The sequence below is a fragment of the Lutjanus erythropterus genome, chromosome 14 (assembly GCF_056507025.1).
Source record: "Lutjanus erythropterus isolate fLutEry1 chromosome 14, fLutEry1.hap2, whole genome shotgun sequence".
NCBI lineage: Eukaryota > Metazoa > Chordata > Actinopteri > Lutjaniformes > Lutjanidae > Lutjanus > Lutjanus erythropterus.
The window spans coordinates 10413749-10440342 of record NC_139330.1 but is presented as its reverse complement, the minus strand read 5'-3'; the positions used below and the strand labels follow the sequence as shown (position 1 = coordinate 10440342).

The following is a 26594-nucleotide window of genomic DNA, read 5'->3' as shown; positions in this document are numbered from 1 at the left end:
TGCCGAAGCAGACTTGTCACTATTTCATTGATTAGAAGTTGGCTTGAGTCCCTTTTTCCAGTACTCTTTTTTCAAATTCAAGCCAGCTTATCAGGTTTACCTCGTAGAGTTGTCATAATACCAGAATCTTAACCTTTTCCCCTTCATTTTTGTTAACAACCTGCACACGGTGCTGGTACAGAAAACTCACTGAACACTGTCTGGTTTGCTCCAAGGCAATAAAAACTGAACTAAACTGAAGTTTTGGTTGGGTTTCATAGCTTTGATGCTTTCCATATTGGGGTTGCACAATTAATAGAAATATTAGCCAAAAAAAATCGCAATATGGCCAAGTGCAATACCCAAAGTGAAGAAGCAATTTATTTGATAAATGTAAGAAAACAGTATTTTATGAAGTCTTGTTCTCCAGATGTAAGAAAATGTGTTCATTTGGTGATAAATGTCAGATCATCATGATTTTAGAGTTTTTTTGTTGTTTTTTTTGTAAAAAATTAGATTTTATGTGCAAAAATGATCATTCCCACTAATCATGCATCATATTGCAGCTGCAGTATCTGTCAAATTAATCGTGGCAGTATCTGTGCAATTAATCCTTCCGACATGAAGTTTGTACTAATCGTTATTTTGTAGAAGCTGGTTTAGAGAGTGGTTAAATCAGCTTTATGGTCATTTTGGAGGCAGCTGCTCAAGAAGTATTTTTGCTCAAGCCATCTTTATCAGTAATGAAAGACTATATTAAGAGGATCTCTGTATAATTATCTCAATAACATTCAGCAGCACCACAAACAGCAGCCTTCAGAATGACCGTAAAGTTAAATCTAGAACAAAAACTGAGCATTATAACCTTCACAAAAGTAGGATTTATTGCAGGGCAGTAGATGTTAATAATCTGATGTATGGTTTTTAATGTCTTATCTAAACATACCTCAACCTCCCTCCCGCCTCACAAGGTCTTTTCTTTCCATTTTAATTTTAAAATGGTTACTTTGTGTGCTGCTTTGTGCGCTTAACTAAGTGTCTACAGTTTTTGTTTCCACATTAATTTTATTTAAAGGCCACTTCTCCGAAAATACACACTCTGGAGTTGGAGAGCAGTGACTGTCTCCTGTCTGCCAGACTCCGTTGACAAATCGCCCAGTTTAACTGTTAACCGTTTAACCGTCAACCGAAACAGGCAAACCGGCTGTAACATTGTGATCAGAGGAGCGAATATTTCAGTTTAGCATGTTTTCTTAATATCTGATAACATATTGTGATCATTTCATTATTTGTTACAGTAATTATGGTTCTGATTATGTTTCATCTGGCCTGTAAAGATAAGAGAGAAAAAAAACTACAGACATCTTGGGATATGCCGTTTTAGAGGACAGCTATGGCTTTGTCCCGGGGGTCACGGTCAGTGCAGAAGGTCAGGGCAGAGAGTTAAATGTCGGACACTAAAAGGATTAGGATTAGCACATAAAAAAACAACACTCTGAACACTAAGCTAACCCTACTCAGCACAGTCGCTGATGTATTTTTGTCACCTTATCATGTTCTGTTATCACAGTGCTTGACATTTAAAGGATCTAGCAGTGAAAGAGCACACAGTGGATTGAAGCCTGTGGCCTTCGCTTACTTCAGGTACTCGGTTTTCTGTGCTGGCACAGAGCTCTGATCGCAGTCCGCTGTTATTTTTAGACACCTCCTCCTGTCCAGTTGTGTTTTTTCCCTCACTGGTTCTTAGTAGACATTAAACCTTTTTCAGAAAGCACGTTATTTCAGTGAGAGGGCAGATTGTGCAGTAGATCCCCGCAGCTGGCCACCAAAGTGTCAGACTCTGCTGAGAAGTTGACTTCCTCACCCACTGCCCTAGTTGCCTTGGCAAACACACGCCTGGACTGTGACCAGCGAAAATCAGCATGACTTGCACAAATGGAAGGCCGCCAGTATCAATGGCTCAAAGGGATACAACACAATGTAAGCACAATTCACATTGGGAAAGATAGAGGAAAAAGATTTTGCCCAAATAGTTATTTAATGTCATTGTCTCCATTTCCCCTTTTCACTTGATAACATTGTGGGAAGTCGCAGGCAGCAGGACGTGTTTGTTTCTCTGCAGCTCCAGCATGTTGGAGGCTCGCTGGTGCCATTATACCACTATCAGGGAACATATAAAGAACATGATTGTCCTGTCACCGACCTGCTGCTCCCCACTGAATGCTAGTATGTCAAGCATGTTAAAACAGATGCCTACTAAGCCAAGGCTGCATTATAAATATTCTCAATGCTAGTGTACAAGGCTGGCATTTAAACAGTTATGTTGTTGTACTTTAAACATGATAGTTGTGTGTAGCATGCCATTTTGTAGCTTATTATAAAATTAATAACTGGATTTAGATATACTGTTGTTTGGCCCTCAGGGGCTGAATGAATGAATGGAATGAATATGATGAAGAATTGCCATTAAAACATAACATAATAATAATATTCTCACAATTAAAAAGATTTATTTCATATAACTTTTAATACCACAGGGAAAATTGGCAACAGCGAGGGCAAAAAATGTAGATTTTTAATAAGAAAATAAATCTAACAAGGCTATAACTTAATCTCTTTATACAACCCTGTGCTGTAAAATGATGCATACATCTACCTTGTATTACATTACAGCATGAAACCTAACCCTTTTAGAAACACTCCTTTCCTCCTCAGGCTTTTAAAAACAACAAAATTCTCTAATTAATCTTAGACATTTAAAGCCCAGTGTGTAGGATTTACTGGAAATTATGGGCAGAATATGTTGCTTTCACTGGTGTATAATCACCTGGAAATTAGAATAGTTGTCTTTTTGGTATGTAAGAATGATCAGTTTTTATCTACAGCGGTTTGGGGTCCTCTTCCATAGAGCCTGACGTTTTTTTGATTTTTGTAGCACCATAGGTTCTTGTACACGCTTGGAAGGGGAGAGTGAGATGAGGTGTTTGCAGTCTGCAAGCTCACTGCTAGTTGCCATGAAATCCTTCACACTGGTCCTTTAAATACCTACATAATCTCATTAACTAATCTTAGAAATTAAGTAAAGTTAATAGCACTATGTATTAATTTACTTCTGACCATAGTAGAACTCAAACTGATGTCTGAGATTCCTCAGGCCTGATAGCTCTTGGGGGGGGGGGATTAGTTTAGCTGTGAGAATTACAAGTGGCTGTTGGGTCAACATCAGGACAACACACTTATTAGCAACAGTTTACTGGGCCATCTCGTTTAATGCTTCAGTGGTGCTGAAATGGGAGCTGTCACTGAGCTCTCGACATTCTTCACAGAGGTTGGTGTGTCGATCCTTATGGTGGTTTGCTAAAGTTCTTGTCTTAGCACCCCTTATTAGCACTGTTCTGTAGCATCGTTTGCAGTACGGGCCTGCTTGTTTCACATTTGCATCTGAGAATAATGAACAAGGAAAGGGAAAGTATTTGCAAACACCAGTGCCATTTTGTGCAGCTGATACCAACAAGTAGTCATGTTGTGGAAAGTGAATGAAACCCTGTCAAATATTCAGAATCTATATGTATTAAAAAATCAATATTTAATACTAAACAAACATTTTTGCCCTATTGAAAGATCCCTTTATAGGTGAAAAAGACAAAGAACATTTTCTGATTAATGAGATTCATAGCATTGTTAACAGACACCCATCTTCAACAGTTGCTAATATGACAATCATGGAAATAAACTCTATTTGTTTGGGTTTCTTTAGCAATAAAAGGTACACAACTTGAGTTGAAATGACGATCAAATCAACAGGAAGCAACTTAACTGACAGTTGAATGTGTGATGAGTTACTATTAGTGACTCTTTGGTTAATGTATTAATGTTTAATGTTTGACAGTTCAAGGCCCTTTATCGCATTGACAAAGAAATACTTTAAATCTTTTATTGCTATAAAACAATCCTGCAACACTGCTACTGGTATGGTAAAATCTATATTGTCTCACAGTATATGAGTAATATTGTCATGTCATTCAGCTCCCTCCCACAGCGAGCCAAGCCTCCAGTTTACTGTGAAAACTGCTGACAGATGTTAAGAAGCAGTTTAAAATAAACAGGATAAATGCGACCCCCCCCCCCCCCCCCCCGGGAAATCTTGGCTGATGAGCAACTGAGTTTTTATAATGTTGAGATTTTTGTTGCGTCACTTGTAAAGTCACAGAGCGGCTGTGGACATGTGCGCTTTCATAAGGAAGTTGACCGTTGACCTAAATCCTAAAGCTATAGAGTAAGTAGGCTAGAGGAAGTCATGTGGTGGTGGTCCTCTGAGTGTACATTTTGCTGCTTTAGGCTGTGCGAGCCCCTCGTTCCTTCCGGCTACAGTACCCGCATGCCAGAGGCAGCACCTTGCATGCCACCTTTTTCCTGCTTATTGTTTTACCTTCGTGGAGTAAACAATAAATGTAATATTTTTGGACGTGGTCAGAGCACAGGCTCACCCATCATTTGTGGTCAACTGTGAGCCAATCTGCAGCCACTTAGTTTCTAATTAAGCTCTTTTTGTTGTCATAATTTAATGTTAAATGTGCGACATACCAGAGGGAGGACGGCTGGTAGCTGGGTGTGACTTGCTGTGTGGTTGTAATATTTTTCACATTATTTACAGGAGGCTTAATCTGAACAGGTGCTCACAAGCAAAACTGAAGCATTTATTTATATTTTACTCTATCTTTGAGCACGTTTATCTCTATTTACTATGCTGTGACTGCAGAAGCAGGACCTGGCCGTGATCCAAGTGGAGCTTTGAGAAAGAGGTCTTCTGTTTTTGACTGTTCGCAGCTGTAGAGTCGAAGACAGGGAGGATTTATGGAGGGTGGAGCATGACATCAAGATAATTGTGAATTTAAAAAAAACTGTTTAGAAAGTGATTGGGATTGTTTGTATGGCATCAAGTCAATGCAAGATGGATTTGAAAGATATCAGTGAAATACTTTATCATGATTAGCCACTTGAATATAACTGTCTGTGTGCCCCTGTTCAGATTTGCAGGTTGGATATATGGATATAAACTGATGTTAGTACGTTTATTATGTTTTAGTGTTGTCACAATAGCTAAATTTCTAGCTTTGATGCAGTACCTTGAAAAATAAATATCATAAATTAAAGGCTAGAACATGTAAAAGCCCCTGATTAGCCCCTGATTAAACCAAGGAGCAATAGGTAGCAATTATTTAAAACTTAGTCCAGCAGTCCAAATAGTGAGTTGGAGCCATAGACTGTGCATTAAATAGGCTGAGTCCCCATTTAATAGAAGATCTCTGGTTGAAGCAACTCGTTTCCTCCCACCTTGTCCTCTCCAGTTGCACAGCATTGTATCAGAAGTAGAAACAACAAACATAATGTTAAAAGCATATTTAAAGAATTAAACGCGACAGCAAGTCCCACACTGTAAGTCGATCAGCTGTTTATAACTGTCAATTTTCTGTCAATGTAAAGTTAAGCCTGTTAGCCTCATAAAAACAAAAGCCCACTGATCCAAAAATACTAGGGGTGTGTATCTGACTGAGAGTGATTCGATATGTATCTCAATACACGTTCAGCGATACGATGTATCTTAGAAATTTTTAAATGGCCAACGATTCAGTTCGATACGATTCAGCTCTATCATGATACGATAAGATATGATTCAATACAAGACAATGCAATGTGTGAATCTTTACATTTTGATTCAGTTAATGCCACATTTGTAGAGTGCTATTACTTGCAAAAAGAAATCCTTATAGCTTTACTAAATGTAGTAACAGTAGAGACAGAGAAGGGGACATTACAGTGGTGTTAACATCTTATTATGAGTCTCATGTGTAAATGAGATCCTGTAGCCTAAATGAGAATCTGTCAACAAACGTTAGAACTGTTTAAAATGTTAGTATTTTTGCAGTAAGACGATGTTCTATTCTGTTTCATACGAAGTGTTACCTGCTCTCCCAGTGACATGATGTCTCTGTGGGTCAGACTCGTGGCTCTGTACCCTGCTGTCCGACACGTTTTGCATAAATGATTTACAGCTGTGTTTCTCATCTTTCTTAAAAAAAAAACAAAACTTAATCTACATTTGTGCGTTATGACAGTTTGGTGGTGCGACCCGGAACAGTGTTACTTCTGTCGCTGTTTTCACTGAGGTCTGTTTTGGGCAGATGAACACAGGAGAGGGAGGAGGGAGCGCTTGTTTTGTTGTGACCGCGGCAGTTGTGACCAATTCATGTTCAGCTTTTTACCAATGCAGGCCATCTGATCCGATGCACTTGTGTCTTTCACATTAAAGTCTGATGCATTGGGTGCATGAGCGAATCGTTAAAAAATACACACTCTGGACTTTGAGTTCAGTGACTGCCTGCCAGACTTCATTAACGTATCCCTCAGTTTAACAGTTAAAAACCTCTACTCCTCCTCAACGATGATTATTGATTTGTAACGACTCATAAACTTACTCATTCGGCGAACATTCGGCATTAATTTGAACTCTAATTACCATAAAACAGGCAAATAAAAACAGTTGTTCCAGCCCATAATAGAAATTTCAAATGGGGAAACTGTCTTTAGTGTTGTTGTATTGGCATGATACCTTAATCTCTGATGGCATGTCATGGTCATTTTATGATAATTGCAGTAAAAATATTAGATTAAGTAAACTATCTAACGAATCTTAGAAAAAGAGTACGCCCTGATGAAACTTTTATAAATACTCAGAATCCACATGTTGCAAAAACATCAGTATTTTTGATAACATCATTATCTGGTTGTGTCTGTGTTTCTTCGTTCGAACGGAAAAAAGGGCGATGATTCAAATGGCTTGTGTTTCCCCTGTTTTTTAAGTGATATTTCTTGCTGTGCTCAATCTTGTACCACTGGCAACAAGAAAGTATCAGTGACTGATCCAATTACAGAATGAGCTCACTTGGCTGACACACAGGCACCATGCAGCCATTCAGTCAGACTGAGCAGTCACTAAGAAGTTACTGCAAAAAAAAAAAAACACACACACAGTAATGTAGATATCTGCACCGTAGATAATAAGGTTGTCAAAAGTATCGTTTCTCAATACCACACATAAAATAATACAGTATCCCTTTAATTATAGTATCAAAAGTACCAAAACTATGGAAAAAATATAGGTGTCAGACCAGTCTTTATTGTCCTGCCTCAAATTTAGCTTGCAGGTGTGTTTTCTGTGCCAGCACCGGTGCAGGTTTTTAATTTTAAAATGAAAAAAAAAAATCCTTTGCTGTGTGCCTAGGACATTTTTTTCTTTTTGCCAAAGTATCAAGGAGATAATATTGTTGTTGTTTTTTTTATGTAGTATTGTATTGAAGTTTGATTTTTTTTTTCTTGTGACAACTCTTGTAGATACCACCTGAATGATTGCAGGACGGTGTTGAAGATGGGCAGACACTCTACCAAACATATCGGGTTATCCTATATCATTTCATAATCTGTCCGAATGTAAGAATAGGAACAGGCCTGTTGTTTCAGTGTTTTATTTCAGATGAAGCTTTAAGTAGGTCACGTATTTCAGCCTATGTGTTTATCTTTTGTTTATCAATGGCCGACACCAGCAGTGTGCTGAAATCTACAAGGCAGACAGCTTTACACAATCACCTCCAGAGTATTTGCGTAATGATACCAGTAACTGTGGTTGTGTTTCCGCTGCAACATGTCGAGGGTGAGGGTGAAGGGTAGTGCCGCTGCTGTATACGTCCCTCTATTGTTCACAGCCTACAGTAAAGAAGAAAAGAATAAACTAGGTCATTACTTTAAACAGGGATTTCCTCTGGAGGCAGCACCACTGTCTGACAGATAAAACAGTGAGCTGTCCCGGGCTGGGGCCCAAACTGTCTTGGTTCCCACACTCCCCTGCGCTACAAGGTCTCCATCCCAACTGTTTGTACTCGTGTTTGGATAAGCATCTCTTCTGTGAAGTGAGCAGACCCCTTGCAGCTTTTCCTTTCTGCTCCACCCCGGTTCATGGCTCGCATCAGTGCGTGAACCAGAGACACACTGATAGCATCACAGTGATCGGTGTGTCTTTCAAAGTGATCAGGTCAACACGAGGTCAGAACTAACTTAAGATCTGTTGTGATGAAGCAACCCCCCTCTTTCAGCAGTGATGAGCAATTTGAGGAAACTGTTCAAGTTTATTCACTCTCTTATACACAACAATTACATTGCAGAAATTGGTGGCAATGAAATTCTTAGATCTCAGGCTCCATCCATCTGTGCACTTATAAAAATATGTATAAAGAAAAAAATCAAGTGCAACAAAATGTAATTATAATCCAAGACATTGTGCAGCAGCTAAAATATAGGAATAAATTATGGCTGTCGTCAACCAAAGAAGTCTTGGGTGCTAATCAACGTTGCACAGTGCTGACAAGCAAATGAATTCCTGCAGTTGCAGTTCACTGTTTCTTTTTCACGTGCAGCAATCTTGTTACCTGGGCATGTCTATTATGTAAATAACAACAAATCATTGCTCACACAGCTTGTGATGCAGTATGAACTTGCACAAAAAGCAACATGAAAATAGCAGCTGCCAGTATAAAACTTGCTACTCTCATCATTAAGTTGGCATGAAATGACGCTTAATATTGTCTCAGTTTCTCTTGACTGTCCCTCAGTATTACAGCATTAGATCAACACCGCCCCAGCCTGTGGGAACAGCCACACTAGCAACAACATGCTAACATGAAATTCAACAGGAGAGCCTACAAATTAAACACTAGTAGTAGTAGTATCCCAGAGTCCATGTTGAGCCTCTTCATCCTGCAGAGGAAGAGGAGCCTCTGTCTTTGTGATGGTGTTGGTGTGTAGAGTAAAGTTTCTGACTCTCCATGTAGTCCCATTGAATGTGATGGAGTTGTGTCCCTCTCCTTGTCACCTCCTATAGTCCATAATCAGCTCCTGAACTAAAACCTGAACATATTTTTCTGTTACTTTTTTTTTCTGCTAACACTGTATGGATGTGATATGATTGCTGTCATTGTTGTATGGCCTGGCTAAGGTTAAACCGTTACCTTAACAGCATTGTGTCCATACATTTCCACGCTACTGATTTATTCCCGAGAGGGGAGTAAATATCCTAATCATCTTTTTCTTGGCAGCTTGCCACTTTCTGTCTGGTGCTAACACTGTTTGAATGTTCAGGAAAGTGGTGCAATTAGTAACACAGATGTACCGGGGAAATTACAAAAGAAAGGCATGTGTTACAGATGATGATATGGATCGACATTTTCACTTTGCATCTGTGATATTTGGCTGTTGATCTTTCAATTGATCCAGGACAGTGGATCGTTACTCTCGTAGTAGGGCGGTCTTGAGCCCTATGTCTGTGGACTGTGGACTGGCACAATGACAATGAATGCTGAACTATAGTCAGTCATTTTTGCGTACATGTTCCTCCAGTCTGACTCACCGGATGCACACAGCGTAAGTGTGCCATTGGTCGCTCGTTTCAAGTGGCTTTGTGGTGTCTGCTATGTACATTTTCAAAATACCCAGAAAAGAAGAAGAACCTCTGAGCTGCAACCTACATGCACAAAATGGCAAATTAGTGCCTGGGATGCTAATGATATGAACGTAAAAAAAAGCTGACAGCTGTTACCTTTTCTTTTGCAGGATGTAGTCAATTTAATGCCAGAGTTCAACGTGCTAATGTTCCACCAAAACAAGTTCCCCCTTGACACTATTTTGCAGCAGCATTGCTGCATCCTGGGCTTAGCGCTGCCCAGGATGTTTGTGATTTTCAGTTTAGTTTATTTGACAAATGATCAAACACAATAGTAAAAGCAGTGCCAGTGTATATGACAGTGTCAGGGATAACATGATAAAGTGACTGCATTTGAAGAAATGCAAATAAGGGAAGGAAAGACAGGGGATTTTTTTCTCCAAGAAGAAAATATCTGTGTGACCTGAGCGGTGTGAAGAGAGGTCTGGCTGTGTAAGACTGGTCTTCCTCTGGTCCAGCTGGGAGAGGACAGTGTGGAGTGCCAGGGCAATGTCTGTTGATCCATTTGCCCTGTGTGCAAATTGCAGTGAGTCAGGGAGGGAGGAGGTGTTAGACTATTTTGACTAACCGCTCAGTGGTTAGGTGGTTAGAGCTGCTGGGCATTTGTCATTCATGCTCTTTTTTTAAACATTAGATATATAAGTGCAGTTGAAATAATTATTGGTTTGTTGGTTATCATTCATAGCTTTCTGGTGAACACTGTGGAACATTCTTGTTTATGCTTGCTTAATTAAAATACTAATGATAATAACATACAGTAATAGTTAAAAAAATCTCTTCATTATAATAATGAATAATTAAAATAATAAATTAGATAAGTAGAATTGAAATCGATAAATGAAAATAGTTAATTCAAATAAAACGATGGCCTGGCACAAGTGCAGTTACTGAGTTAATGTATTTCTACCTTTAACCACTTTTCTCCCTCTGGGAAAAACAGCTCTGAAGCAGACTCCGTCTGTCTGCTCAAATTCCTCTTTACCCACATGAGTGTCAACAGGACTGTATCTTCACTTGCTCACCACTTGGCACGGCTTTATAAATCCATTGTATTTCGTAATGGAATTTTCATTATTTATGAATCTGTGGCGATCGTGATAAAACTGTAAGCGTCCCACAAATGGGTCTGTGAAGCAGAAACACCGAGGTTCTCTCCGGGCTCCGCAGAATCATTCACATACACACATATTTGTTCGACGTGAAACTGTAAACATGTGGTAGAGTTTTGCATTTTTTGGAAATTCTTACCCGACAGCTGTAGTTGACATCAAAAACTCTAATTGTGTAAAAAGGGCTATTATCCGATGCTATGGGAGTGGTGCCGTAGTTATTGTGCATGCCTGCTGGGCTTTTTCCACTGACTGCACTGAAGTAAGTGTCAGTCCAAACTAGATAAAGCAGTCGGACAATATTGGCCTATCATAGTATCACTCTATATCGGCGTGTTTATTGTCCAGTATGAACTTTTTTTTATTTTTACAGAACATAACGAAGATTCTAGTTATTTATAGTTGGCTGTAGCGTTGTTGTCAGAGAAGCCAGTATTTCAACTTGCCATATTTCTTTATTCTCTAATGGAATATCATTTTATGATTAATTGCAATAAAAATACTACAGCGTTGTAACATTATAAAACATAATTAGTTTGCACAGCGTGCACAATGAAGAAGCAACACGTACAAATCTTGTGAGATTTTTGCAAATCTAGGGTTCCCTTTTAGACACACCATCGAGAAATCACTGTAATCTCCATGGCAATTTATGTTAGTAAATTGAACTAAATATCTGCTTTTGGGTTATATTTGGTTTTACTTTAATATTTCATGGGAATTAGTATTGCTGTAGAAAGACCTGAACATAGCCATATCATTGACGTTAAGTGGGAATAAATAAGATTTAGAGGAGCAAAGGCGTGTGTTTTAGTTTACAGTTAATCTGAGGGTCGGGCCTCCCATAAATAATGTTAGTTTTCCTTGTGCTTGTCAGAGCCCATCCAGTTCAAGCTTCATTTATTTGTGGTTTGAGTTACAGTTGTCTGAGACAAATTGATAATGAGGAAGAAAAATAAACAGAAGCGCACGACTTGCCTGGAACAGATTAGCCTCTCTCACACAGAGATCCTCCATCTATAATCTCCACCTCACATGTAAAGGGATTATGGTAAATACATTTTTCAGTCATTGATTTATTGAATTGTTGTAGATGTCCTAAAATGGATTATGATGAAGAATATTAGTAATTAGCTGTTATGTTGTTGCATGAACAAAATAAATATTAAATACTTGTCTAAAATTAACAGCTGCACCTGCAGTGAACAGTGGATAATATGGGAACAAATTAAGACAGTCAGAATAAATCATTACCTACATCATTCTTTAGTGTTTTACTTGATTGTTGGTGTTTATGATTCTCGCTCCATGTACGTCTGTGGCATACCGGTTTGCCTGACTGAAGGCCTCAGTGATCTAGTTTGATGACCTCCACTTCCCTCTCGTTCACTCTTTGTCTGTAAATGCCAGTCGGCCTCCGAAGCCATGCCTGTGGAATGTAAATAAACGGCATGGGGAGCGAGGTCAACCTCCTAATGAGGGCCACCGAGGAACGCGGAAAAATAAGTGGCTGAGAAGAGCGGAAGCTCAAATAGGGATAAAGGTCAGAGGTGAAGATGGTGAGGAAGGAAGCCCTCCTGCAGTGTAGAAGTTGTCATGTTGGGATGAAGAATTGATACTGGACTATATCATGTTTAGAATTTGTAGTGGTGCAGTCTGAAAAAGGCAGCATTAGGGATTAACATGCATGAACATATACTGTAGTAAACATGACTTTTATTGGAGAATCAGTCATTTTTCTCCATGTTTTGTCAGTACAAAGCTGCGCTCTGATGCTGTCTGTATTGCTCCGGCATGTTGCATTTTTCATCAAGGCTTTAGCTTTAAGCCATCTGTGGTTCTTTGACTGAGGATTTGATTGTGGTGTCTCTTCTGTCTCTTCTGCTGTGCTTCAGCTCGCTGGGTCCTCATGACCAGATCACATGAAAGACAAACTAGTTAGCCTAAATAGCACTTCATGCAAGGTTGGCATTTACAGATACTAGCTGGTCTGCATTCCGTGCGCATGTGTTTTCTGTGGGTGATTTGTGTGCACCCTCTTTTGTGCATGTGGTCAATGTGAAAATAATAAGTTAATTTCTGCTTTATTTAGGCTCTTACTGTTCATTATCTTTCCTTTAATACAGTGTAACTGCTCCAAGTGAATACTTTTTGTGAAGGTTTTGAGAATTGCTAAGCAGCAATTAATTTCATTAATTTAAATATCATAATATAAAAATATTTTGTTTATTTATTACACAAAGCTTCTTTATAACCATGCATTTTACTTGCCCCAGATAAGCATGCAATTCTTATTGCTGAGCCCTGCTTATAGGGGCCAACCAATACTGGATTTTTGTGGTTTGTTCTTGATAACAATATTTTTAAAAAATACAATATTGATATATTGGTCAGTATTGCAATCATCCCTATTATGACAAATACATGTAACGGAGGCAGTTTTCCCATCACCTTTCTTGTCCAAAATGACATCAGATCCCTGAAGCGGTAAACTATCACTGGCTACTTTCATTTTTATAAATTAAAAACAACATTAATAGAAAACAATATTGCTCATATCGGACAAGATATAGACCAATATAGCTGTGATGGACAATTATTTGTCTGACTATAATTTCTTATTTACTCAAACTATTTCCCTTCCACAAAAAATTTAAAGCTGTAGACATACTCCTATTATTGTCCTTTTCACATAAATAACTGGAAATGTAAAAAAAAAACAGGCTAAGTTAAATCATGCCAAAGATATGAGGGAATCCACAGTAGTGTCATCGTGATACTGGAATTTCTCATTTCGATACAATACCTTGGAAAATATCAATATTCAATAACCAATCAGGAGTATTAATGACCAATTTGAAGCAATTTTTCATCCCCAGGTGCACAATCGAACTTGTGCAGGAGTTGATCTTTCCTGCCGTAGTCGATGAACCTTTATAGACTTTCAGCAGCTGACCGGTGTCAGGAACTGAAAGGTGAAACTGCTGTGTCCGAGTTTTTTCAGAGTGCCAAGGCTCTCGCACCTTCAGTCAGCCCACACACACACACAACCCTCACACATCTGAATCCTCACAAACACACTTTTCCTAGCAGAGACTGTTTACCCATCTCCAGCCTTGCAGCATGAGCCAAGCAGTTAAGAGTGGGAGGGGTGACATAGCCGAGGATCAGCCAACCTTCCTCACGCTCTGCACGTAGCACAACCATTAAAATACTGCTCCCGCTGGAGGGAGGCCAGGAGTCAAAGTTTACAGCAGTTCACTCTTCTCTTCTGCTCCAGCTCCACCCCTCTGCTTTCTCTGTCTGTGCCTCTCTCCCTCTTTTACACATACACATACACACACAGACAGAAAAGCTTACTGTATTGCGTTTTGCTGACAGGAAGCCCTTTGTCAGTTTGCGTGCCCCTCACCCGCATTGATTCCCAGCAGCCTTCTGCGACCCACCCTTTTTTTTAAAGAATCGATAAAGTAGTTCGTCAGTCCGTGCAACCGGAGCGAGACTCCCCCCTTGTCTTTACGTTGGAGTTCTGTTGTTTTTCGGCTTTGAAGGCCCTGATATTGTGCATTCCAGTGGTAACCTGCATCACTCACGAAGATGTGAGCACAATGTGGATTGACGCAAGCAGCTGAGGTCACATGCTCAGGAAAATAAGATTCAGACGTATGTGTTATGTGCATGATTTATTAAATTTTCATGAAGCGTAGCAGGACTTTGCACGCACAGATGTTGCAGCACAGTTCCTATATAGTAGCGTTGTCACGATACCAGAATTTTAATGTCTTTAAAAACTCAAAATCACAGCAGCCTTAAAATTGTTATTTATGGTCTCATGCACATAATAGTAAATGTTTAAAAAGTGTTACAAAATAGTTTTAATTCTAATTTAAATATTGGTATTTTTTTCCATACACTTTGCTGTATTGGGCTTGAATTGGGTGTGCTTATGCTCAGACATTTATTATGAAAATAACACAATTAAGTCCATGAACCAATCATGTAAAATCCACGCCAGCTGCTGAGTCATCCCTCTCAAATGGGTGCAACAAAACCTCTCTGCTCCTGCTGGTTTAATCTGCCTTTCTGAGCATGAGCAGACTCAACAACGGGGAGCTGAGGCTGTTAAATCGCCCCAGACTCCTTTGACACAGACCGTAATTTTACCTTGCAGAAATCAATATCAGTTTAAATGTACGCCAGAGATGTGTCATATTGTATCAAAAAGAAATTAATATTGTAATGATGGCAGTATTACGGTGGAGGAGTTTGCTCCGAAAAGGGGAGTGACTTTAGTAGAGCGAAAGAGATTTGGTTACAAAAGATGAGCTGTACAGTAAACCACAGCAATATGTAGAAAGTGCAAGAACACTGTAACTGCAAAAGGGGCAATACAACAGACTTATTCACCACCTCAAGCAGAAACACCCGGTTGAGCCAAAACTCATCCAAAGAAAGCTCAACAGGTATTGTGAGCTCTAAACCAAAAATATTTTTCAGCATTTTGTCACATCATCAAGAATGTTGTTATTGCAGAATAATCTGAAATATTGTGATATTATTTTTAGGGCCATATCACCAAGTAAACACTGTATTCAGAGCATTTGAGATAAAGAGCTCATTGGTTTTATGCCCTGAGAAGTCACTCCCAGAGCAGGGGCTGTGACCCACAGGTAGGTCACAGGAGATTTTATTTGATTTGCCAAATAAATAAAAATATTATAGAGGATTTGAAGTGTCCTCAGGGACACATCAACATAAAGGTGATACAGAAATGGCAGTAGAAATGGTCATAAAGAATTATTTTTTGCACAGGTTCACTCTTCCCAAGACTTATTGATAAGGCCTATCGTGATTTGGGTTTTAAAAAGTGAGTCCCCAGAAATAAAGTTTGGGAAACACTGGGCTTTATGGTATCAACTGTGATATAATAAAGTGTTGTATGTTTTTTCTTGGGACACATACTGGGCACACAATCTGCCGCCTACTGTCTTGAGAAATGGTCTAAACAGCTACACTTGCTGTTTTCTGAACCACGTTTTCTAATAGTTATTAACATTTATCTTCACTCAGGCCTTTGTGGATGCTTAATGACAAACTAAACTTTGATATCATTTATGCATTTTTACTGTTTAAAGGCTCATTTCCAGAGGCGTTGATAATGTTGACACAATACTAGAATTAAAAAACGACAATACTTGATACCTCTTTCAGTGCCACAGAATAAAGTGGGGGGAGTACTAGACACACAAAACAGGATCATTTTTTCCTGTTTTAAGATAACCACCTGCACACAGTGCTGGTACAGAAAAGTCAGTTAACACCGTCTGGTTTTGCTGCAAGGCAAATTTCATACAGGACAGGAAAGACTGAACTGAACTTGAGGTCCTGAATGAACACTTAGATCACATTTTTGAAAAGCTTCAGTACGTTTGATACTATAAAATGTCAGTATTGTATCATTTTTACACATATGGTATTGAGAAAATATCAATACATTTGATGCTTTTGACAATCTTACTATATAACACAATAAAATTGCCAAATTATTTCCACAAGTATGGGGACAACAGGCTTCCATAGTCTTAATTCAGAGATTAAGTTCAAATCCAAATGTTTTGAAATATATGTTATCCTGTCATTTCTCTTCTGTCAGGATTGCTTTTCAAGTCGCACACGTGGAGAGTCTGACATTATTTCGCTTGGCACGAAACCAAGCGAAGGAGTTTAGTCTGCTGTGAGTGTTTATAATAATGTTGCTATGGTTTATGTTGATCCAAGTGCATGGAAGAATGTGGAGGAACTTGCCTTTTGTTTGTCATATCACTGCTTAGACACGGTGCATGAGGGCTGAATCTGCCCTCTGCATTTGTGCACGTTCACTGCTCACCTCAACCCTTCTTTCAAGTCAGAAAACGTGCGCAGATGAATGGTGTCCCACAAGTGCTGGTTGTAATTTCCAGTGCTTATGGTCTGGTACGGTCTGATATACTAATATATGTTTTCTGATATTGCATTTAAGATGATTAAGACCATGTTTTGCTATTTTAAACTGACACTATGTTTTCCATGGGCGTCTTATTTCAGCAGAAAAGACAAGTGTTCCTGTCGTAGTCCTCCTGGCAGTGTGCGAGTCACCACTTGTGTGTGTCTTCTTCCCGAGGGACTTTCTGTGCTGTACGACTGTGTTCGCTCGCTGTTTACATCAAAACGTTTACAAGAGCTCATAGGGGTTCACTGCCAACACCCAAGCAGATCATGTGAGTCTTAATAGAGCAGGAAAAGGCAAGGGGAAGTTGACGTGCAGCACGATATCTCCGGTTTATTTCCTCGCTGGTTTAAAGTTTATAATGAGGCAGCTGTGTTGTGAGCGGCCGCAGCTTGTATCAGTGGTGGTGCAGGTGAGGGAAGGACAATGCGATCCGACTGTGCCAAGACCATCTGCTGCATCCACATCGCGGGCCAACAGAGGCAATCCAAGCTGCTTCCACGGCGCCGGTTCTGACTGACTGGATCCATGCCGCCAGTTGCATTTGCACTGATGGCGCACGCATTTTTAATGCAACCCTGACGATTCCTTCATCATGTTCAAGCTGTATTTCTGTTGATGTGTTAAATGTATGCATACGTACAGTGTCTGTTTTTACTAATCATGCTTTTTCCTCATCTTGTCTCCAGGCAATGGTGGCGTGTTACCCTGGAAACGGGACAGGATATGTGCGCCATGTGGACAACCCCAACGGTGATGGGCGGTGTGTCACGTGCATATATTACCTTAATAAAGATTGGACTGCCAAGGTACGTGAATGATGCGTTGAAGAAATTATTTAGAATTTTAACTTTATTAAAAGGACAGTTCACCCCAAAATCAAAAGTACATATTTTTCCTATTCTTCCTCCATCTTCTCACTACTATGGGACTAAATGGTATTCAGCTTGTTGTGCTCAAAGTGCTGAAAAAATACATTTGAAAAATTCAAAGCCAATGTCTCTTTCCAGAAGTCATGACTTGGTTACTCAAAATAAGGCACAGACCTTGCTGTGAGCAGTTTGATGTGGAACTTTCTTTCTACAGTAGAATCTGCTAGAACTACTTCCTTCCTACTCTAAATCTGTGGATTACAGAATAGAATAAATCATTATTGTCCACCAGGGTGGAGATATGTCTTCGGCTCAGTATACAAAAGAAACAACACAGCAGTTAGTAAAAAACAAATGCATGGGTAGGATCAAACACATAGTAAACGTTAACCATTAAACACTAAAAGCAGTTCATGTTATGTCTGGTTTAAATCTCATCAGTCACTTTGCAGAATTAAGAATACTGATGGCACTTGGGATGAAGGACTTCCTCTTGCTCCTTGCTTTTTTTGTTGTCCTCTCTGTAAAGAGTTGGGTCAAGGCCTTTGGGGTCTGCCAGTTATTTTTCCTCGCCATTGACACAATCTGAGTTTATTCTTAAGTCCACGCTTCAGGTGACTGTACCAAGTAGGACGATGAATAGTTAAAACACTCTCCACAAGGAAATATAGGGGAGGAAATATGATTGGTGAGTTGTCGCTTTAAATTCTCCTGTGTCTAATTTTGCTTGATTGGATTGTGATTTGAAATGATCACTGCAGTTACCATCAAAACAAAATAATTTGCAAAAAGGCCATGTGGACTTCCTACCACAAGCATATAACAAGCCAGTGTAGTTCTTTTCTCCGTGGCAGGGGCGTCATCCTCCATCCTGCTTTATATCACACCTGAGCAGAGTCACTGGTGGAGGTTACGTGTCAGTACGTGCTGTTCGGCCACTCCATTTATAATCCCATTAAAACGCTGTGAATCCTGTTAATCCAGCCACACCCAATCAGGAAAAAGAGCGCCCCCATACTACCTTCCACACAGCCGTTGTTCTACCTGCAGGAAGGTGGATTCACAGGAAGACAGGAGAAAGAGATTGAGGTGTTATTACCACTACTTTATTACTGTTTGTCCAGTTTATAACTTATTTGCTGGTGTTACTTGTTATGTTCTCAACTCTACTGAAAGTACATGTTGTCCTTTGGTACATCATGTACTTCACTAATGCATGACTAGTCACAATTTTTGAATGTTTCCTGTGAAAGGGGCAAAAATACGAGAAAAGGCTACTCTGGGGGGAGGAAAATCAGAGTGGAAGGAAATGAATCAGCCACTGGAAATATTTTACTTTGTTACAAATATGGTGGACTGCGCAGAGTATTCTTTAGGGTTTAAACTGCACCAAAATAACAAATATCATTCAGTCTTTAAATTTGTGACTATAGACCCTGATAAGAAAGAACAACTCTGCAGCTGGAGCTGGAGCTTTTTTGAGAAACGCTGAACTTTAATAAGTAGAATAAAATATTTGAAGATGTAAAAGTGCTGTACAGTAGGGTGGGAATCTGTCTGTACTTCATGATTCGATTCTGATTCACAGGGCTACAATGTGATTATGAAACGATTATCAGTGCATCTAGATGCAGCAAAATTTTAGATTTTTAAAGAGAAAATGGGCAGTGCTGCACTGCGTCAAACAATGTAAGGGTTGGTAGTGTAAAGGATGAAAAAAAATCAGGTGCTCTTCAAGGACAGGGCCAATAATCAGGTGAAAATGAAACAATGGCGGCATCATTCATGCAGACTCAGTTGAGTCGAAATGCATTGACGTGTCCATGAATTAATAAAGGATTTTTAATTCATTATCTGACTGCCTCGATTTTTATGTATGATGTATTTTTTCTCACTGACTACTTGCTGGAAAATCATCATTTTTGTGCATCAGCCAAGTGGGGAGTGAATGTTGAAATTTTACCAGCTGGTGAATGAAATATATCAGACACTTGTATATTTTATCAGCACTTGCCTGGTTGCTGATGCTAATTTTGGTTCCTGATAGCATATTTGTAATGGTCCATAATTAAAGTTAACTCAATTAATTTATTTCCATTACGTAGTTTTCGGTTTGTTCGTCCCCATGTCTGTCCGTCCTGTTCATATGAACATGATATATTGGACTTAAGATTTAATTGTTTAAATTTCAGTGGTCAGACATCAAAGATCAAGCATACTGCGACTTCACAAAGCACGTTTTTTTGCCATAACTCAAGAATTCATATACAACTTTTAGCAAATTTTCACACAAAATAGCTATTGGGGGCTAAGAGATTATAGATTTTAATAGAACAAATTTGCATTGTTAAAATTTTTTAAATAAATATTTAACGACAAATAAGGAAGTGGGCTTATTTTGAATGCCCTTGGGCTTAAAGGTAAGGTGAGATACTAATAAAGCCCAGTATATTAAACAATAAAAAAAATTCACACCTCTAATGAGAGATTAGACTTTCATTTGAACTAAAATGGGGAAGTATATATAATGAAAAGCAGATTTGATGGGCTTAATAGGGACGTTTACCCTTGTATGAGTTTTGACAGACATGTCTGTGAACTGCAACTTGACTGATTGGTGGAGGCAAAAAACTCAGAATCGGTAATTCTAGTGTATTTTATTTCGACAGACGTACAGTCATACAGCATATGTCTAGAAGCCAAGATGCTTCCATGAGCCATCTTTTAAACCAGGGGGCGCCAATCAGATAGTACCCGTCCATCCATCGGTTTTCTAAACTGCTTACCTTGCTCAAGGTTGCAAGGAGTGGGAGTGTTACGCAGCATGCGCTGGGCGAGAGGCAAGGGCAGGTCACCAGTCTCACATCTGGCACATACTGTAGAGACACGTCTCTTTAACAGTCATGATACCAGTATTCAGCAATCAGTCGACATCATTCCTGTCATTTCTGCCTCACCTGTCCAGCCTGAACACTGAACACATGACAATGAATCAAATAACTTTTTGTTTTTTCATAGTCACACCAACATCTTAGAATATGACAAAGTTGCAGTTATAACCTCCAACTCATGTTTCATATAAATCCACCAAGAGTTTAAGAGTAAATTAAGTGAACAGAAACACCACTAGCAGTAGGTCTGATTTACAAGAGACTTTCTGATTGATAAAGATTCGCACTGGTATCTGTGGGTGCACCATGTGACTAACTTTTGTGAAGAGAGCTCTCAGCAGGCATGTGGGTGTCAGGTTTGGCTGGATTTTATTTGTTTAACTTGGACAGGGTGTCAGACATCAAAAAACTTTGTGTTCTATCCACTGTTTCCACCACAAACCAAACTCTCATAAATGATTGCAATTTTGGTGTTTTCATAACCTTTAGCCATCCACAGTTCTGTGTGTGGGCAGTGGCACTTTGTAGAGCTTTGACAGTCGACGAGTACTGAACTAAAGTTATATAAATATGCAATATATTAGGGTTGCACGCCTGATAATTGGAAATTTATACATTGTTTATTTTTCTGGTAATGAAATTATAGACGTAAATATTGGATATAACATCATATTTGAGAGATTACTGTACATTAAAGCATTTACTTTGAAAAATCAGGGTCAATTCGAAAAAGAACATGGCATAAAAAATATATGCACAGGGCGAAAGGACACACATTTCAAGAGCGTTTATGATACCGTTTGGTCATTAAAGAATGTGACTAAAGGTCTCAAATGAATCTTAATACAGACAAGGTTTAACATTATGTTTTCAATTTTACCCGCTTTCTGAGTGTTTTCTTACTGTTAAACTAGTAATTTGTGCTTAATCAAGAGGTAAATTGGTCGGCAAGAACATCTCTACTGTTCACAGACAGGTCCACATCCATGTGAGGGCCGTGTCTAGAAGGGAACCCTAGACCTTTGAAAAATCACGTGAGAATGACCAATTTAATTGTAACAACAAGAGTTTTGCATATCAGTGGATCTCTTCTATACATGACTGAGAGAGAGAGAGAGAGAGCTGTGTGCAGCTCCAGAGGTTGAAAATCAATTTGTGGCGGCCAGTGATTTTATTGTGGCGGGCTACCACAAATAAATTAATGTGTGGGGAAACACTGCTTCATACAGCCGCACTTAAAAAAATCAGAACTATCCCTTTAAGACTGCAGATCTAGTGAACTTGGTGACAGTCAGAGTTACCATGGTAACAGCGAGAGCAGTTTAATACAAGAGCAAACACTCCTTGAGCAACTACTTTGTCAGAAATACAACAGAACAAAAGGTATATCTGTTCACAGTGGGCAAACTCTTGTTTTAATAAAAACTCAGTCAGTAATAATTGCAAGTGCGATCTGATTTCATGCTGGACGTGGCACAAGTCCTCTTCCTTCAAACAGGACACAGTAAGAGGAGTTGGTTCTGCAGGTTCAGCCTGCTGCCTGTAACTCTTCATCTCTCAGTTCCCTGTTGCTGCTGCTTCTTGTATCATTACTCCGTGCAATATTTAAAACTGATCCACCAACAACGAAAAATGCAGAAAGTGATCGTGTCTTGTTTTGTTCCTTTTTCCTGTTGAACGATCGACATCAGCACTGACTGCTGTCACAGATACACTGTTTTCTGTGGCTTCTAACAATAAAAGTCATCCTTTGTTTTTCCAGCTGAATACCTTTAAAAAGCAACAGTAAGAAATGTTATGTTTGCATTAGCAGTAACTTAAGCCAGTTCCGTAGGAGAGTGTACAATAAACAGTGAGGCTGCTGTCAATAAGACGAGAGAAGACATTTTTAAATAAGAACATTTATCAAAGTAACTCCGGATAACTTGCATGCCTTGTTTCCTGTGAATCCCACATGTGCAGGTCAGCCATTTGAATCTAGTGCTGGAATGGTGGACTGTTCATTACAGGGACGGGTCACCCAAAAATAAAAAATACACCTTTACCTGTAGTGTTGTTTATCCATCTAGACTGCTTTGGTGTGAGTTGCTGAATTTTGGAGATATCAGCTGAAAAGATGTCTACCTTCTCTAGATTTTAATGGAACTAAATGGCCCTCAGTTTGTGCTGCTCAAACAACCAAAGAAATACTTTAAAAAGAAACAAACTTTACAGCAGAAAAATATGCATTTTTGATTTGGGGAAGAACTGCCACTTTAAAATGTTAGATTGAGATTAACATTGGTTTTATTAAATCAAGATTTATCTGTCAATGAACAATGAAACCTATGATAGAGAGGTAATTAACTTGTGTGTATATATATTGAATGGCTATTGCAGAAAAATTTGATTTCATAACAAACTAAAGCAGTGGTTTTCAAAGTTGGAGTAGATCAGAGATCACAGAAATGTGTGTTATATGGTGAAAGAGAGAGTTCAGAGATACAGTACTGGGGAAGAGTCAGAAACTAATACATGCCTAAGAACAGACCTTTTTATTATGTATTTGGTGTAGTCTGAAGTTATGAAAATAGCAATGTTAGGCATGCTTGGCTCTACTGATGAATGTCTATGGGATCAAATAACAGTCCTGATCCCTTATTTACCCAGGAATTCAACAAAACTAAACAAGTAAACTTGTGAGAGGCTGCTTTTTTCCTGAGCTTTGTCCAAGAGGAGGCCCACAGTTTCAGACTTTGACATCCCTGATATGAAGGACTTTAACTTAAAGCGTTAAATAAGAAACACATTAACATATCCATCTAAATCATGCAGTGGAAAATGGTTAAAATTGCAAATAGTAGAACTTTGTATGAATGTTCTCTGCATCCCGTGCACAGCAGCTTTCTCCTAAAATAAAACGTGCTGTAATGTCCAAACCAGTTCTGATCCAAACTAGAATTACTGCCTCACAGTCGTATGACTCCACCAACCAGTCAAGCTGCAGTTTGTATCCATGTCTGTCCAGACTCGTGTAATGCATGTAGTGACGACTTGGAAAGAATTTAATAAAAACTATTACATGTATTTTTTTCCTGCACAGAGGAGTAAAGAGAACTGATAAAGATTTTTTTTTAAATATTCATAAAACATTTTTCTGTCACAGTGAAGTTGACCTTTGACCTTTTGCATATAAAATGTCATCACTTCCTTAGACATTTGTGTTCAATTTTGTCATAACTAGCATGTGAAATCTGGAGTTATGGGCAAACATAACACATACAACAGTGTATTTTGTGAGGTGTCTTTAACCCTGTGATTCCCAAACTTTTTCTGGTATGTTCCCCTTCAGAAGCCAAAAAAGTTCACACATCTCCTCCACACAATTATCAGTCATTAAAAACAATTAAAAAGAAACTGATAAAGTTGAATTTTAGTGACATAAAGCTTAGCATGATATAATCAACAAACTCTCGTTTATTTCCCCTACAGAAATCATATTCTTTCAACTATGTTTAACTGTAGGGCTGCACAAGTAATCTAAATTTTATCAAAATGGCAATACAACTTTCTGCAATTTTCAGATGGCAGGAGGTGCAATAATTGTTGAAGGCAAAACGTGTGTCAAAAAACTTGCGTTCATGGGACTGACTGCCACGGCTGTTGCTGGCTTGGAGGCTTGATGACTGCATGAACCACGCTCTCAGAAATGTTTACTTTGTCCAATTTTATGACCATCATGTTTTTTTTTCCCTCCTAAGATTTTAAAAATCTTTTAAAATGTCAAAGTCTAGTCAATGTCTGTTTTGGTTTACAGCCTGCTTTGACTGCTTGCGCCCATCTGGAGTTTCAGTGTACGTCAGACTGATGTAGGTCAGAAGGTCGTGTCCTGCAGGCGAGGGTCATCCTGTGTTCACTCTAATCCATACATTACTTACATGCCTGCACACTGGACGTTACCACCAGTGTGGTCATATTACGTGCAGTCAAACAGTTGTTTAAATCAGTGGTGCAGAAAAAAAAACATTTCTCCTGTCTTCTTTGACCCTATTGTGTTTTATTTAGTGTTGTCACAGCACTGGTATTCCCCCCGCATTCAGAGCGGTATAAATGGGAATAGCATTACTCTTCCAACAAAGGGTGTGAACTTTTTTTTCTCTGCTAGATTGCGTGTGAAGAGAGGGGCCTATCATATCAGCTGTGTGAGAGTTTAAGTGGCACGCTTGCAGCAATCTGCTTTTTCACTCTCCAGGTCCTTTATCCAGCCGGAGCAGTTTTCCTGTGAGTTATTCTTCCTATCCCTCCACAGGAAAGCCGCCCCCCGCTGCTGCTTCCGATCCTGAGCTTTCCTCCTAGCCCTTGGAGTCGGACAACCCTTTTCCTTAACATTGTCGTCTTGTGTTGATCATTTAAAAAGCCTCACATGAGATATATTTAAGTGGATCCTTTATATTAGGAAAAATGCTGTTTTTAAGAGACATCTCCCTTCCCTCAGTGTTTACCTTTTAATGTGGGTGAACGCGCCAGGAATCAGAGCCACAAACGTGATCGCTGCAGAGGCTTCGCTTAGTCTCTCTTTACCTCCCTGATGTTGCTTTGTCCTGATTTCCACACATTAACGGGGGTCGTTTCTTCTCGTTCTGTTCTTCCAGGAACACGGTGGCCTTCTTCGAATCTTCCCAGAAGGAAAGGCCCAGTTTGCAGACATAGAGCCCAAATTTGACCGTCTGCTGCTGTTCTGGTCGGACAGACGGAACCCTCACGAGGTTCAGCCCGCCTTCGCCACCAGGTCAGCATCCATGTCAGTCCACTGTACATACGCTCAGTCAGATGATCGGGTCTGATTCTGAATGTAGCAGTTTCCGATTAAGACGTGTGGGATACAGTGCAGTTATTGAGGTGTTAGGAGTGATTTTTGGACATGTACATAGTATGGGTAAGAGAAAAAATATTCCAAAAAGCTAAGAAGTAAAAACAAACTGCATTACGTTCATTTGAAAGAAAAGTTTTCTTATAGGCAAATATCAATCAACATATATGCAGATACCGATGTAGACAAATATCATGATTCTTTCTTTTTTATATGTATATAATTAAAACGAGTGCTTAGTCCATTAGCTTCACACTAATAATAATTGGAAGCCAGCTTGCTGAGCAAGAATAACTTAAGTTTACTTCAAAAGTATTATTTCGTACTTCTAAAGTATACTGCTGAATGGAAACTCAAAGACTTCCAGACATGTGCATGCATTAAAGAAAAGTCTGTATTTCTAATTGGAAGGAGAAACACACCTACTTTTAAACATCATGAAAGACTTGGTCTCTGGATATGCTGCAAATGTTGTAGCACCGACCTTTTCGAGAAGGTGGTTTAACAAGTAAAAGGGGGAGTCTGTGTTCACATGGTTGAACAAACTTTGAAAACATTTCCTTAGTAGGAATATTGGCAGTTTTATTTTGATGTGAGCCAAATAAAGAAATGAATGTGTGACAGTCAGTCTTGAGAATTGAGACTGTAGGGTTTTTTAACTCTTCAGTTGAGCTGGGAAAATATATTTTAAAGCATCAAACTGTTGGCTGTTAAACCTCCAGCCTCTTCATCAGACACAAAAAAAAACATGTCACCTCCATCAGATATAAAATCTGACCAAGTGGATGTCTTACATAGTTGACAAAATGTTTGTTTGTTTGTTTGTTTTCATTTTACAGCACGGTCGTAGAGAGCAGCCATGATTATTAAATCATGTTTTTGTAAAAACCTGACAGTTGACACAAATCTGGGACTTTATACATTTTCATAAATAATACATTTTAAAACAAAGATGACAATAATAGCACATTTGTATACCTACGTTATCAATAGGTATTGTTTGTTTTAGATTTTTTAACACATTTTTAAAATTGTTTGAAGTTGAGTTTTCTTGTCTGGGACGAGGGTGTTTTCTGGCACAGAAGTTTAGAAATTAAATAAATTAAAGCATTAAACATTTCAGAAATTACATATGTTTTAGTCCTGAAACAATATATTTCCACCCAAAAAATAGAATTAGAGTGTTTGTAGGTACATGAGGAGGACATGATTTGTCCCAGATCTCAAGAATGGCTTCAAAGAAAGAATTAAATTAAATTTCAAAATCTCATTTCCAAATGTAGGAATGCTGTCTTTTTCAGAACGAGAGCAAAAACAGGAACATTTCGTGGCTGTAAACGTAGTCATTGTTGTAATTT

The 26594-nt window shown here is 38.9% G+C and overlaps 1 protein-coding gene across 1 annotated transcript in view; it reads left to right on the top strand.

The window, feature by feature from the left end:
* Window positions 1-26594, top strand: part of egln1a (egl-9 family hypoxia-inducible factor 1a) — a 32084-nt gene that overhangs the window by 4716 nt on the left and 774 nt on the right. The window contains exons 2-3 of the mRNA XM_084736648.1: window positions 17314-17433; window positions 25019-25155. Of these exons, the coding sequence (XP_084592774.1) occupies window positions 17314-17433; window positions 25019-25155 (257 nt within the window). The remainder of the gene's footprint in view (window positions 1-17313; window positions 17434-25018; window positions 25156-26594) is intronic.